At 62.1% G+C, this 14,695-nt stretch overlaps 1 protein-coding gene across 1 annotated transcript in view; it reads right to left on the reverse strand.

Moving 5' to 3' along the window:
* The window catches only part of PTPRS (protein tyrosine phosphatase receptor type S), a 92,629-nt gene that overhangs the window by 39,830 nt on the left and 38,104 nt on the right, over window positions 1-14,695 (reverse strand). The window contains 6 exon segments of the mRNA XM_047842608.1: window positions 622-732; window positions 3,160-3,177; window positions 6,205-6,393; window positions 11,350-11,491; window positions 11,935-12,035; window positions 12,038-12,079. Of these exon segments, the coding sequence (XP_047698564.1) occupies window positions 622-732; window positions 3,160-3,177; window positions 6,205-6,393; window positions 11,350-11,491; window positions 11,935-12,035; window positions 12,038-12,079 (603 nt within the window).

Here is a 14,695-nt window from a genome sequence, read left to right on the forward strand (position 1 = left end):
GGGACGAAGGGCACCAGGCTCTGGGACGGCCGCAGGTGCAGGGACCGGCGAGGGGGCGGGGCCTCAGAGACCCCTCCCTGGCTCTCGGACGGAGGGCGCTGGGGGGGGTGGGGGCGCGGGGCGGGCGGGGTGTGAAGGGGGGGGCTACGAGAGGCCACGGAGTCTGGAGAAGCAAAGCAAGCACACAGCAGAGGGCAGGCACGATACACCACAGAAGCCGACTCGGGTGGGCGGGCAGGCGGGCGGGGCGGGGCAGAGGCCTCCAGGCTCCCCTGGCCCCGTGGGCCCGAGACCGACCCCCCGGCCCTGCCCCGTTCCCTCCTGCCTCCCCACCAGGTCCTGCCGCCCACGGGGTGTGCGTCACCGGCACGGGGGTGGGGGGGGGTTCGCTGCCCAACCCCCCCTGCGTCTGACAGGTAAGGAAACTGAGGCCCAGAGAGGGATGCCCCCCTCACCCGAGGTCCTGCCGTGACCAGGGGGTACAGCGGTGGTGGTGGGGGCGGGGGCCCTCCTGCTCGGGTCTGCAGGGAACAGGGGAGCCCGGAGGCTGTGAGCCCAAGGAGGGAGGGGGAACAGGACAGGACGGGTCCCTGCCTTCGACCTGGATACGGCGTTCCCTACCTCGCACGTAGAGGTTGGCGGGTGAGGAGTAGCGCACGCCAGCGCTGTTGGTGGCCACGCACTCGTATTTGCCTTGGTCCGTCTCCTCACTGCTCTCGATCTGCAGGGCCCCTGCGGGGAGAGGGGAGAAAGCCGGGCCAGTCAGGGCAGGCCCGGGCCTGGGCTGGGCGGGCCGTCCCAGAGCCCCGTCCGGCCCGTCTCTTGGTCTGTCTGGGCCAGAGAGGCAGACAAAAGACAGGAGTTAGCCTAGAAACCCTGGGGGGTGGGGGAGTGCGGAGGTGGGGGCCTCACCTGGCTCATCTCCCCCCACCCCGAGCCTCGCCCAACACCAGCCTGAACACACTGCGCTCTCCTGCAAACCTCCCCTTCTGTGAAAGCGGGCGGACGCGGGGCAGAGACCGCCGCCTCGAACTACGACGCCTACGACGCCGGGGAGGTCCGGGTCACGGAGGTGTGTTTGCAAAAGCGCGGAGTGAGGCGCTCCAGGCAGAGGGTGGGGGAGACTGAGCTGGCGTTCACAACCCACAGCAGTCATCTGAAAGACCCTGGGGCCGAAGGGGCGGCCACAGGATATGTGCACATTCGGGAAGCTGCTGCTTGCTCTGCTGGTTCAGGCAGTGTGCCCATGAGTAAACGAACATGGGTCTGGGTTCCTCCAGTGTGTTTGACACGGCAGGTCCCAAAGCCTGCGGCGCCCATAAACAGAGACAAGGCAGCACTGGACGCTTAGGACTGGGTTGCCTCTCGCATCAGCTAAGGGGAAAGGATGTTGAGACTGATACACATCAAGTATGTTTGAAATCAAAAAGCCTCGCTCAAAAGCCTCCCGTCCCGGAAACTGATTAAAAAGGAGCTTGAATCTTCCCCGCGGTTGGATTCCCCCAAATAAATCTCAGAACCACAGGCCTGGATTCAGGACCCTGGTGCTGATGGGTAATGAAGCGAACTTCCTCAAGTGTGTTTGCACGTACGGTCCCAGGGCCATGGCCGTCATACGCGTGGGCTAAAACGGGAAACTTTTCAAGTGTCTGAAATCAGAGGTCTGAATGAAAAACCTAATGCCCACCAACTGAGGCTGCAACGCCACACGTGTGTTTGAAAACCACCAGCCAGGATCAAAGAATCTGTTGGTTGGGAGTGAATAAAAGTGTAAAGAAGAAGCCAATTCTCAAGCATACTGAACATCACAGGCCCAAACTAAAGGTCTTGATGCCTATGAGGGTTCGAAAATGCGGCTGATTTCCCCTATGTTTGAAACCACAGGCCCAGATCAAACACCTAGCTCCCCGTCAATATATAAAAATGAACGCCAACTGCTCAGGAATATACGAAAGCCCGGGCCTCGATCAAACACTACAGTGCCCATGAGTAAATGAGAATGAGGCTAACGTTTCCCCCAAGGATACCTGAAAACCCAAGTCTGGAACAGATGCTCATTGTCACAAGTAAATGAAGCTGCCCTAACATCTTTACGTTTAAAATCGCAGACCTCGGTAAAATACCTGAACGCCTAGGAGTAAATAAAAACGAAGCAAAGGTCTCCACAAGTATGTTTGAAATCAAAGGCCTGGATCAAAGTTTCCGTTTTCATAACTAAACAAAACTGAGTGAACATCTCTACGTGTGTCTGAATCACAGGCCTGGACCCAAATGCTTCTTGGCCACGAGTGAACGAATCAAAGGCGAAAAGAGTTCTCTCCGGGTGTGTCTGAATCACAGGCATCAGCGTTCTTGGCACCAAGAGTCCAACCATCCAGTCCAAGCTCCCCCAGAAGACCCCTCCGCCCAACTGTGTCCGCGGTTGTCTCACGGAAATGATGTGTGCCCACAAATCAGGACCCCAGATTAGTTTCTTTGGGGGCTGTGGATACAGAATCTTCTCCCATTTCACACTTCCTACTCTCCCCCAACCTCAAGCCTCAGGGGAGGCAGGCAGGCAGGTTACTGTGCAGGCCCAGAGAGGGCAGGGAGGCTACGCTAGGTCACACAGCATTTCGTGGCAAAGCGAGGACCAGACACTGACGCTTCCCTAGGGCTCCGACCCAGGCCCATTCTAGTCCGTTCTAGTCAGCACTTGGGGGTGGGGTGGGGGGCTTAGCCTTTGAGCCTGACGGTCTCTCTGCTCCCTCGGGCTGGACCCTCCGCTCAGAAGGAGCTGTGGAGCCAGAAGGCCCCCTCTGCGTGCTCGTTTTAGAGAAGGGAAGACTGAGGCTGAAGACAGACGAGGTCTGTGGACAGAGCAGCGATAAGAAACCGGCCCCCAGAGCTCTGGGGGAGGACACGGGAGGCACGGCCCCTTCCTGAGGACACAGCCCCTTCCCTGCAGCCAGGAGGCCGGAGGGGCCTCCGTTGGCCACACTCGGCCCCACAGCCACACACGGCGACACAGACACAGAGACTGGACAGACACTGGGCGGGGCGGCAAGGGGTAGATACGTGGGAGGGGCCTGGGTGCAGCCCCCCGCGGAGCCTGAGGGGCTGGGTGGGCAGCGAGAGAGCGCGTGAGTGGGTGGAGGGGGTAAGGAAAGAGCCTCTTACCTCGGATCGGAGTGCTTTCTGTAAGGGAAGCAGAGAGAGTCAGGTGAATTTCAGAAGGTGGTCCTCGGGGGCCGGGGGGCCCCAGGGAGGCCAGGCGGGGCCACAAGCCAGGCCTGTCCACTCTGCCCCCAGGGGCGTGGGGGACTGAGCCAGCCCTGAGCCTCTGGACCCTGCAGGCCTTGCCAAGAAGTCGAGGCCAGGCTCCTGGGACCAGAGCTGGATCTGAGGGCTTGTCAGTCAGGAAGACTTCCTGTAGGAGGTGGAAATCTCCTGAGTCTAGAAACCCCTCTAGACTGGTATTAGGGCTGGAGTCCCTACGGCCCAGGGAGGTCTACGGCCCGGCCTGGGCCCAGGCAGGGAGGTCACGGACCTCCCTTCCTTCTTTCCTTCTCAAGAGGGACAGGAAGCAAGGGGGGACTTGGGAATCTTGTTAGCGACAGGGGGAGAGGGGTTAGTGCCCCAGGGCTGGGCGTTAATAGAGCAAAGGGAAGGCATTTCAGACAGGCTGAGTAATGGGGACAGGGAAGGGCAGCGAAAGGGGCCAGAGGGCAGAGGGAGGGCCCTACGGCCTCCTCAACTTCCAAAAGGAAAAGAGGAAAGGGCCATTGGCTTGCTCGCCCGGGTGGGCGCCGGGGGGCAGGCGCCACTCGGGACACACACACACACACACACACACACACACACACACACACACACAAGGCGGTCCTGGGCTAGAGTGTTACATTCTGGGCCAAATCTTCTCGGGAGAGATCCAGCCGCCTTCCTGCTGGTGGATAGCTGATAACCCCCAGGAACAAGGGGACCCCAGGCCGGGGCAGAGAGGCTCGCGGGACAGAACGCCGGCCCCTCCCACGTGGCACGGGCACACGGGCGGACGGACAGACGGACAGATGGGCCAACCGAAGCCCAGAGGGTGGGCTGGGTGCTTTGAACCCAGCGCCCCAGCCTCCTAGGCCTCTGGATGATCTCTTACAAGATCCTCAACCCGACGAGGCCCCTTTCTCCTCGCTACCTGGGAGCAAATGGGAATCAGCCTCGGGTTGATGGGGGTCCAGAGGCCAAACAGCGAGACCTCCCGGGGCGGCCAAGCAGCCCACGGCCGCTGTATCGGAAGGAAAGGACAGACCTCGCAGGTATGAAAAGGTGGCTCTGCTTCTGACCCTGAGGAAGAGGAGAAGGAACTTTCCCGGGCCAACATCAGTCACTCCCACGGTTGGTTCAGGGGATTCAGGCTGGATGTTGGGAAAGGAAGTGCCTGGTGTCAGCCCGGCTAGAAAACTCCTCCTCCGTCCCCTGCCCGTGTCCCAGCTCCCAAAACTTCTGTCATTTTATCATTTTTCCGGCCGTGTCAAGGCTGGGGGGCTGTACGGTGCAAAAGTCCCCTGACCCTAGGATTCCCTTAATCTTCCCCTTAGCCTCCGATCTGGGGTCTGAACGGCCCCTTGTGGCCTTATGGGTTTGTTTTGTTTTTCCTCTTTTCCTTTTGGGCCCCTCTCTCTGCAAACCCCTGGTGCCTGATTGGGGGGGAGGGCTGGGCGGCCGGTGGGGGACGGACAGATGGACGGGAGGGGGGGGGGAGGGTCGTTAGTAAACATGCCACGTGGAGCGGGTCACAGTTACTGTCACAGTGGCTGTTAGTCTGGGGGAGGAGAGGGGGCGGGGGAGGGGTGGGGACGACGAGGGCGCGTTAGTCGTTGACGCGGTGAAGAGACAGGACTTACCAAAGGTTTCTGAACGTTTACAACAGAGGGACAAGAAAAGAGAACAGGAACATTAATGGGCGCTCGGCAGACGCCTGAATCCTCTCCGGGGGCGGGGGTGGGGGCGGGGCCGGGAGGGGAGGGGGGACTGATAATCAGATTTATTCCGATCAATAAAGCAGCTTCTGTTCGCCGAGCACCTAGTACGTGCCGGGAACAGATGGACCCCTCGGAGGAGGAGGCCACCGGGCAGCGAGTGGGGGCGGGTGGAACAGCCAGGAGGCCTTCAGGCAGGGGTGGCTCAGGGCGGGCTCCTCAGGGGAAGCGGGGAGAGAAAGCAAAGAGGTGTGCCCCAGCGTGTGTCAGCACGGTGGACCGCAACACACGCGAGCGCACGCCCGCGGGCCCGTCCCTACCTCGCGTCTGCACGCAGGCGGCCTAGGGGTGGGGCCTCGACGTGTGCAGGCGGGGACTCACCCAGGGTGCACGTGCCCGGGAGGGGCGGTAACGTGGGTGCGCGAGCAGCCAAGATGCAGGGGGCAAGCCTTGCTCTGGGAGGGCGCGGGCGAGCCCACGCGCGGCTGGCGGGACCTGTGCTCAGTGTTGGCCCGCACTCGGGGTGGGGGGGTGGAGGCGGGGGGCAGAAGCCGGTCAGGCCTGCGCCGGGGAGCCCAGACACGCACACGTGGACGCGTCACGAAGCAGGGGGACGAGTGACACGACACACACACGGCCCCTCCCCCCCGCCCCCCCGAGACAGACAGACTCACAGATGGGGCACGTGGGTGCTATGCCGAGGCACAACCGTGGACTAGCCATCCCAAGGTGGCCGAGGCCCTGGGCTCCGGCCCAGCCGGGGCGGGGACACACAGGCTGGGCTGCCGGTCTGTGTCTCGTCCCCTCCTTACTGCTTCAGTCTTGGAGATGCTCTCTGCCTGTAGCTCTCTGTGGCTCCCCACTGCCTTACCTGTCTGAGGCCTCCAACGTCCTCCGGAGAGGCTCACGGCCTCAGCACTGGAAATACTCACTGGCCCTTGCCTTAGACATCTCCCCTCTCTACTCTGGCCCGGCCGGACCCCGTTCTATCCTCATTGGACACGCCTACGCCTTCGGCAGAGAAGGCGCTCTCCCCCTACCGCCTCCCGTGCCTCGCCATTATCTTGACGGTCCGTGCCCCGGGACGTACCCAGTGGCACAGAAGACGGCCGTCCTCACCATTCCCCGTGGCTCCCCACACCGCTGCCTTTCCGTCTCCCGTCAGTCCCCAGGGCTCGGGCCCCGGAGACGCTGCCCTCCCCCTACTGCCCTCTGTGGCTCCCGCATCCTCCCGGCCACCTGTGCTCACCTGACCGCAGCTGCTTTATGCGCCCGTTGCTGGCGCTGGGGTCCACGGGCAAGAAATCCTTGAACCAGGTGATCTCGGGGTCGGGGTTGCCGCTAGCAGCACAGAGCATCGTAGCCGTCCGCGTCCGTTCCACCACCTTCAGCTGGGGGCCCATGTCGATGTTGGGGAAACCGGGGGGCAGCTGGTCCTCTGAGGGTGGGGACAGGGGAAGAACAGGGCGGGGGCCGAGTTGCCGCACGGCCAGCCCTCCAGGGCGGGCTCGGGCGCCGGCAGGATCTCGGTCCGGCCCCTGCCTGGCCGGGGGAGCTCCTGTGGCCCGTTTCCTCCTGTGCGACGTGGATCAGCGCCACACGATGGGGGGGGGGGGGGGGGTGGGCACCAGGCCAGACCAGAGCTTCTCACCTGGGGCGAGTCTGGGGACGCCTGGGCATATTCTGATCGCCACAGCTGGGGCGGGGACCGGGGATGTTTCTCGACACCCCATGATGCCCCTGCTGCCCCCCCCCCCCAAATGATCCAGCCCCGATGTCAGCACCGCTGACCCTGGGGGTACTTTACAGCATCCAGAGGGAGTTTTAAAAACGTAAACCGCGGGCGTCTGGGTGACTCAGTCTGTTAAGTGTCTGACTCTTGGTTTCAGCTCAGGTCATGATCTCGCGGTTGTGGGTTCGAGCCCCGCGTCGGGCTCTGGGCTGACAGCTCGGAGCCTGGAGCCTGCCTCGGGTTCTGTGTCCCCCTCTCTCTCTCAAAAATAAATAAACGTTAAAAAATACATAAAAACATAAACCGAACCCCACCCTTCCCCTGCCGCACGTCCACTGTGGTCCTCACCACCCTCCGGAGAGACCCAGGACCCTCGCCTCTCACTGCCCCACTGGTCTCGGCTGTCCCATTTTGAGCCTCCCTCACTCCAGAATATCTTAGTGACCGACTCTACTTATCGTGACGTATCTGTGTCACCGCTGTGTCCCCACTGCCCAGCGCAGGGCCTGGCACACAGTAGGCGCCCAATCAATGAGTGAACGGCTCAGTCCCAGCTGCCACTAGCCTAGGAAAGTCACCACGCCTCCAGGTGTCAATGTCCCCGTTCCCTGGCCAAGGTCTAGCTTCTCTCCACGCTAAAGGGGGCAGGAGGGACACCAGGAGGAGAAAATGCCCCTCTCCCTGGAGACCCTCAGCCCCCAACGTCCAGTGACCAGCAGGCACATGGCCGCGGGCTGAGGCGATGAGGCGGGCCGGCTAAGTGCCAGGCGGCCTTCGTCTGCGAGCTTGAAAATCAGAGCGGACTCTGGCCTGATTGAGCTGGGGTCCCGCCACGGAAGGGAGGCGGCTCGGGGACCTCCCCCCGCCTCTACCTGCTGTCCCACCTCGGTTCTCCCTCTCCAGCACCTGGGCTCTAGGCAGGCCCCTTTTGCTCTGATCTCTAACACCTCCAGCTCCGGTCTGGCCTGCCATCCACAACGGACACAGGACTCCCCAGGCCCAGGGACCAGGCTCCTCAGTGCAAATCGAAACAGCCACTAGCCCCGTTGTGGCCGAAACGAGCCCTCCCGCCACCCACAATTCGTACGTCAGACCCCGAACCCCCGGGACCCCAGAATGTGATTATTTGGAGATCAGGTCTCTACGGGGGTGATTAAATTAGACTGAGGCCACTGGGGTGGGTCTTAATCCAATATGGTGTCCTTACAAGGAGACGTGAGGACACAGGTGTGCGGAGGGACGACCCCCGTGGGGACACGGGGAGAAGACGCCATCTGCACGCCGCGGAGAGCAGCCCCACGAGGAAGCGGCCCCGTCCTGATCTCAGACCTCCCGCCTCCAGGACCGGGAGAGAATAGGTTAAGCCGCCCAGAAGGGGTGCTACGGCCCGTACTAGGAGGGGAGCTTTGGTGCCACCCACCAGAGACCCCCAACCCTCAGCTCAGCATCTACGGTTTCCACGGGGCACATGCACCGGGGATGGAATGCAGCTAGTCGCAACGGCAAAAGGCCGGAGACAACCTAAACATCCGTCAACTCATTCCGTACAGGCTGGGCCCCCCGCGAGACGCGATGCTGAAATACACAGACGTCACCTTACGGAGCCTCAGACGCGTTGCTCGGAGCGCAGAGATCAACGGGAAAGACGGTACAGGCCAAGGACCAAAAGCTACAGCCCCCGGGGCCAAATCTGGCCCCTCGCTCGTTTTTGTGAATAAAGTTTTATTGGCACACGGCCACGCCCATCTGCGTCCCCATCACCTACAGCGGCTTTCCAGCTGGGGCAGCGGAGCTGAGACGTTGCGACAGAGAGCGTCTGGCCTGCAGAGTCAACGATATTTGCTCTCTGGCGTTTTACAGAGAACGCTTCCTGCCACCTGGATGTCGCTGCTATTTGTGAAAGAGAAACGATGCTTGCGCATTTGCTTACGAATGCCCAGAAGGAGCAGAGGCCTGGTGAGTGCTCTGGGGGACGGGACGGGGTGGGGGGGGGGGGGACAGGTTGGGGAAAAAAGCCCCCGTGGGGGAGAGGTCTGAGCCCCGGGCATACGGTCAGGGGACAGAAAGCCAAGATGGGGCCGGGGAGAGGCAGGCAGGCGCAGCACCGTCCCGTTTCTCCAGGGGGACAGGAAAGCGGTGGCCCGCGTCCAGCCGCGCGTGGAGGCCCGACGGCCCCAGTCCCAAGTCCCGTCCACTGCGTAACCAGGCGCCGTGCAGGTATTTTCCTGTGCCCTCCTCAAAGATGGGAGCTATTTCACAGCAGGGGAAACTGAGGCTCGGCCAGAAACATACCCGCCCCGGGTCCTACGGCCAGGACGCGGCAAGGCTGGGGCCCGGCTAAGCCCCGAGAAAACTGGGAGGGGCCGGCTGCAGAAGTCCCAACCCCCCAGACTGGACCCGTTCGGGTCTGAGGAGCTGGCTGGACCCTGTCCAAGGTGGGTCAGGCCCGGTTTGCTCTTCCTGGGCCTGAGGCCTGAACCCCAAAGGTGGTTCTGACTGGCTCCCGGTGGCGTCACGGGAAGTTTAGGCCCAGACCACCGGGCCTCAATTCCTGGAGCTCAAAGCCGGCGTGCGCCCACCCGGGAAGCATCCACACCCCACGCGTGCTCACACGTGAGCCCTTCCCGCGAGCGTGCAGCCCTCGGGGGTCCCCGTGAGTGCGTGTGGGCGGCAGCCAGCAGGGTGGGGGGCAGGCGAGCGGGCGCCGGGGGGGAGGCTGGGCCGTCTGACGGCACCAGGAGCTCCTAATTAAACAAAAATGTTCGTCGCGTACCACATTGCGCCCGATTCCTCGGAGTTTAATTAAAACAACTGCACGGGAGGCGTGAGCGGGGTCCACAATCAGATGGTGGGGGGAGGGAGGCGGGGAGAGCCGGGCCCAAGAGCCCAGACCTTCCCCGCTCAGCCGGGGGACCCTGCGGCTCGGGGCCCGGGTGGGGGACGCCCGGAGGACGGGCGCTCCTGGGTCAGAGGCCCAGGGGCTGGGCACCCGGCCCGGGCCCCGCGTCCTCCGGGCGGCCGGAGAGCGGAGCGCAGCCAAGGAGGCCTCGATGGGGGGCGGGGAGAGCAGACGGGTCTTTCCCAGACTCCCCGCGACTGGGCGGTTAATAGATTCACAGCGTGTCCTTTTAACTCTCCGAGCGCTTACAATGGAGGCTGGCACGGGACAGCGGGAGGCAGGCTGTTCCGTCTGTGCCCGGGAAAGGTCAGGGCAAGAATATCTATTGGGCAGAGGCGGGGCGGGCCGGGCTGGGCAGACTCCCCGCCCCCCTCCCCCCCCCCCCACCAGGCCTCCCCCTGCAGGGTCTCGGGACCCACGCAAAAGAAAGTACGGGGCGTCCTGTTAAACAGACGGTGGGGGCAGAGCCTTCCGAGGGAGGGGCTCCGTGCAGATGACCCCCAGGGTCTGACGCAAAGTGGCCCTGACCCCCCCCGGGGTCCGCTGCCCTGGGTGATGGCAGAGAATGCCACCCCGGGTAGCCACCTCCCACCAAAGGGCTGCCTGGGGCTCACGCTTAAAGCTAGGAGAGGGCCAAGGTGTCCCTGTAGGCCACAGGCAGGACCCACCCACCCGAGGGGCACAGAGGGGCTGGTGGCAGCCGCCTGCTGAGCACCGGAGTGAGAAGAATGATGTTCCTTCCTGGTTCACGTAGCTACCCCTTGCGGCCAGCGTCATTTCCCTACTTGGGGGGTGACGAAGTGCAGCTCAGAGGGGTTTATTAACTTGCCCGGGGCGACACAGCGCTAGAGGCTAAAACCACCTTGCAACAGAGCAGGCAGAAGAGAGAGGCTGGGGTGGGGGGTGGGGGGGGGCCTGTGGCGAGGCTGTCTGAAGGAGGAGGCTTTTTGTAAGGAGACAGAGATTTCCTGGTGCCCCCAGCCCCCCCCCCCCCCCCGCCCCGAACGAGGCTTAGAAAACAGCCCAGCAAAGCAGGGTTCCCGAAGGATCTGTGTGAACGTTTAGGAAGGGCGGGGGGTACCTGTTTGTGCCTGTCCATTCCTTTGGGGGAACCGCCCCTTACTGACCCTGCCTGTGTGGGCAGACACACCCCGGACTCCAGGGAGAACTCTGCCAAGCAGGCTATCTGCTCCTCGGGGACGGTCATCCGACCCAAGCTGGGCCAGTGAGCAGTGATCCTGGGCCACCCCGTCCTCTCTTTGGGGTGGTGGCCCCGGAGCCTGGAGCGGATAGGGGGGGAATCCCGAGGATACAGTCAATATGGAAGCAGACAAACCCAGAGGCAGAGGGAGGGTGAGGGCTAAGAACACCGTACGAGCTCCTGGATCTAGCTGAACCTGAAGCCGGCCACGGCGTGGCCATTTTAATGACACGGATCGACCAATTCCCTTTGTGACGTGAACCAGTTTGAGGTGGACCAGGCTCTTGTAATCAGAGGGGCAAGACCGAGATGACGAACGGTGACAGCGCTAGTCCCTTAACGCGGCTCTCCTGCAAAGGCTCAGGAGATCCCTCCCGCCAGGCTCTGGACCCCGGTGGTGTGACGGGCTGGGGAAGGGACATCACGGTGCCCCAAAGAGACAAATCCAAAGCAAAGCAAGACTTTCTATGTTTCTTCCTCTCAGGTTTGTCACTGCCCCCCCCCCCCCCCCCCGCTGCACCTCCGCCCCCGCCCCCCCCCCCCCCCCCCGGGAGGCCAGTACCTCGGAGGACAGTGAGTTTCGCGTGGACCGTGACCTCCCCGACCGAGTTCTGTGCCACGCACTCGTACACGTTCTCGTCCCGGGGTGTCCGCAGCGGCTGGATCCTCAGCACGGCCCCCGCGCTCTGGTCAAACTCGATCGTCTGCGGCGGGCGAGGGGAGAAAGGTGAGGCCGGCGACCGGGACGGGGGCTGGGCCCGCGTCCTCCACGGGCACCCTGTGCACAAATGCGCCACGGGCAGAGACTGGGCCCGGGGACGTGCAGGAGGGCGTGTGGGCACGTGGGTGCGTGAGCGGCACAGGGGAGTCCGTGTGACAAGTGCGTGAGACGAGACAGAGAGGGCGGGGCCTTGCCTGAGGCCACACAGCACACAGCCTGCAGGGCCGGCCGGCCTGGCGGGGTCCTCCCTGAGCCGGCAGGCGGGGACACACGGCCGGGGAGGGGGGACAGTTGCTCTGGCCACGGAGGGTGGCCACCCGTGTGACCCCTGGGAGATATTTCTGCGACGTCTGTGGCCGAGCTACGGCCGCCCCGCGTGCGGAGGGGGCTCTGCCGCCCGACTGTCTCCCCTCACCCCAGACTCACCTCAAAGCGTTGTGAATTGACCTTCTTGCCTTTCTTGTTCCAGGTCACCCGTGGCTTGGGGTCGCCCGTGGCCTGACACACGAAGGAGGCCACGCCCCCGACACGCCGATCTGGTCCTTGGGTTCTTTGATGAACCTGGGGGGCTCTGGAGATAGAGCAGGAAGAGGAGGGGTGTGGCGGGCCCAGGCAGGAGGCCAGGACCCCACAGGGCCACGCCGACGTGCCCTCTATCCCCGACCCAGCCACAGAGTACCATGTGGGCCCCGGGGAAGGGAGGGAAAGGAGGAAGGCAGAGAAACGCTGAGTCTGAACGCCCTCCCACACGCCCATCCCCGAGACCACAGCCACACACGCTCCCATGGGTGCCCGAGACACGGCAGATAGGGGAGCCCTCCCCCAAGACTCTGGGGTCCTCAGACTTGGCACCTGGAGGCCCCAGTGGCTCCCGGCCAAGCCCTGGAGGGTCCTTGGCCCTAAAGACTTGGAAGGAGGTGACTGGTCTGATCCCTGCTGGGACCAGTGGGGAAAGCGAGGCACCAAGCGGAGTAGCAGCGGGTGACCAAGGGATGTGAGGTCAGAGCCTGCATTTTCAACCCGGGCTCCAGCCTCTCAATCCCTGGGAGGCGTCCGTCCCAACAAGAGGGGTCAGCGCTGGGAGCAGAAGTTCAGAAAGGGCGGTCTGGTTTCCTGAGGCCCAAGATGCTGACCACCAGCCCAGCAAGCACTTACTGGGCGCCTAGTGTATGCAGGGGGCTAGCTCCGCAACATTTCACCCTCGGACAGCGCTGAGTGCCGGGGCCGCCACGGTCCCCACACGACAAAACTTTAGGCACAGAGAAGCAAGGCCTTTGCTTCGACGCACGGCCAGCCGGCGGCCGAGCCGAGCCGTGAAACGGGCTGGCTCACAACTGATCTGACGGACTCAGTCTCTCCAGAAGGTCTCACGCGGGGCCTGCTGCGTCTTTAACCCCGTCCACAGCCTCAGCTCCGCCCCTTGGACACGTGACAGTGTCCGTGGAGGTACATCACCATTACTTTCTTTCTTACTGACTTTTCACAGTAACCTCCAAATGGCCGAAGGGACAATGGATTTCCTCTCCTAGCGATGCTACAATGTATCTCGTTCAACGAATTCAGTTACTCCCGAGACTTTTCCCAACAGCTTCCAGGGCTGGACGGGCTGGCAAGGTCCCTCCGGAAACAACGTCCGTATCCAACAAAAGGGGACCGGCTGAACGTATCCTGGGACCAGGGTGCGTCTCTCACTACTAGGGAAGGAACAGCAAGGGACAGATGTTGTCGCGTGGGAAAAAGGACAGCGGATGTTCCTGTTTGCGTGAAAAGAAACATAAAAAGGGCCAAAGAGAAATGGGGCGGGGGGAAAGGGAGCACGTGCGTGTGTGGAGATGAAGGCCGCCCCAGGAGAGAAACCAGGCGGCTGGACACAGTGGGAGAAGCCCTTCCGACCTGCTACCTTTTTGAGATTTACAACTATTTAAAGATAAATAGAAATGATTTTTTTTTTAATTTTTTAAAATGTTTATTTTTGAGGCGGGGGGGGGAGGGGGACGGGGCATGAGTGGGGGAGGGACAGAGAGGGAGACACAGAATCCGAAGCAGGCTCCAGGCTCCGAGCTGTCAGCACAGAGCTCAATGTGGGGCTCGAACCCACAAACCGTGAGATCATGACCTGAGCTGAAGTCGGACGCTTAACCGACTGAGCCACCCAGACACCCCAAATAGAAATGATTTTTTAAGTTTACTTATTTATTTTGAGAGAGAGAGAAAAAGGGTGCATACACACGGGAGGGGCAGAGAGGAGAGAGAATCCCGAGCCTGATGTGGGGCTCGAACTCATGAACTGTGAGATCAGGACTTGAACGGAAACCAAGAGTTGGACATTTCACTGACCGAGCCACCCAGGCGCCCCAGAAAGGATTTCTTAAGAAACAAGATTTTGAGGAGCCCCTGGGTGGCTCGGTCGGTTGGACATCCGACTTTGGGTCAGCTCACGATCTCACCGTTCGTGAGTTCGAGCCCCGTGTCAGGCTCTGTGCTGTCAGCACAGAACCCCCTTCAGATCCTCTGTCCCCCTCTCTCTGCCCCTCCCCTGCTTGTACTCTCCCCAAAAACATACATATTCTAAAAAAACGCAAAATTTGGATAAAAAGGTGAGGTGATAAAAGAAAAATATTAGGGAAGCAAAAGGCTGGGGTCCGAGGAGGAGCAGACAAGAGGCCGCCTCAAGCTACGTACAGCAATCCTGGGTCCCCAAGCCTCCGAGATCAAAGGCAACAGCAGAGGCCCACATGGGTTCGCCTGGAAAATTCTGGATGCCTGGAAGCCTGAAGCAGCTCAAGGAGGCCTCGGGAGCCCAGTCTTGGTGCCCACAGGCCCCGGCTTCTCCCACCCACGGCTCAGGCGAGGCTTTGAACAAGGGGTGCCCATCCCAGTGGCCCGAGTGGCCTCGCCTCCCTTATTCAAAGCTCTGCTCCCCCTGACGTGACCGTGCGTGACTTTAGGGGCCATCTCTTGAAAACTGGCCGCCGTGTGCAGCCCCACGAAGCCGTGACTGTTCGTCATCTCATGCAGATTCAGGGTTAAAAAGCTTCCGTGAGGTCACACGGCCCAGACGACACCACCCGGGTTTGAACCCGGGGTCTTTCTGTCCTCAGGCGCGCGTCTTAGGCTCCTATCGCCTCCAGGCCGTGGGCCTGATTCAGATGTTTTGCTCCTTGCTGAGCCCGGGGCTGGGCCGGCC

The sequence above is a fragment of the Prionailurus viverrinus genome, chromosome A2 (genome assembly GCF_022837055.1).
Source record: "Prionailurus viverrinus isolate Anna chromosome A2, UM_Priviv_1.0, whole genome shotgun sequence".
NCBI lineage: Eukaryota > Metazoa > Chordata > Mammalia > Carnivora > Felidae > Prionailurus > Prionailurus viverrinus.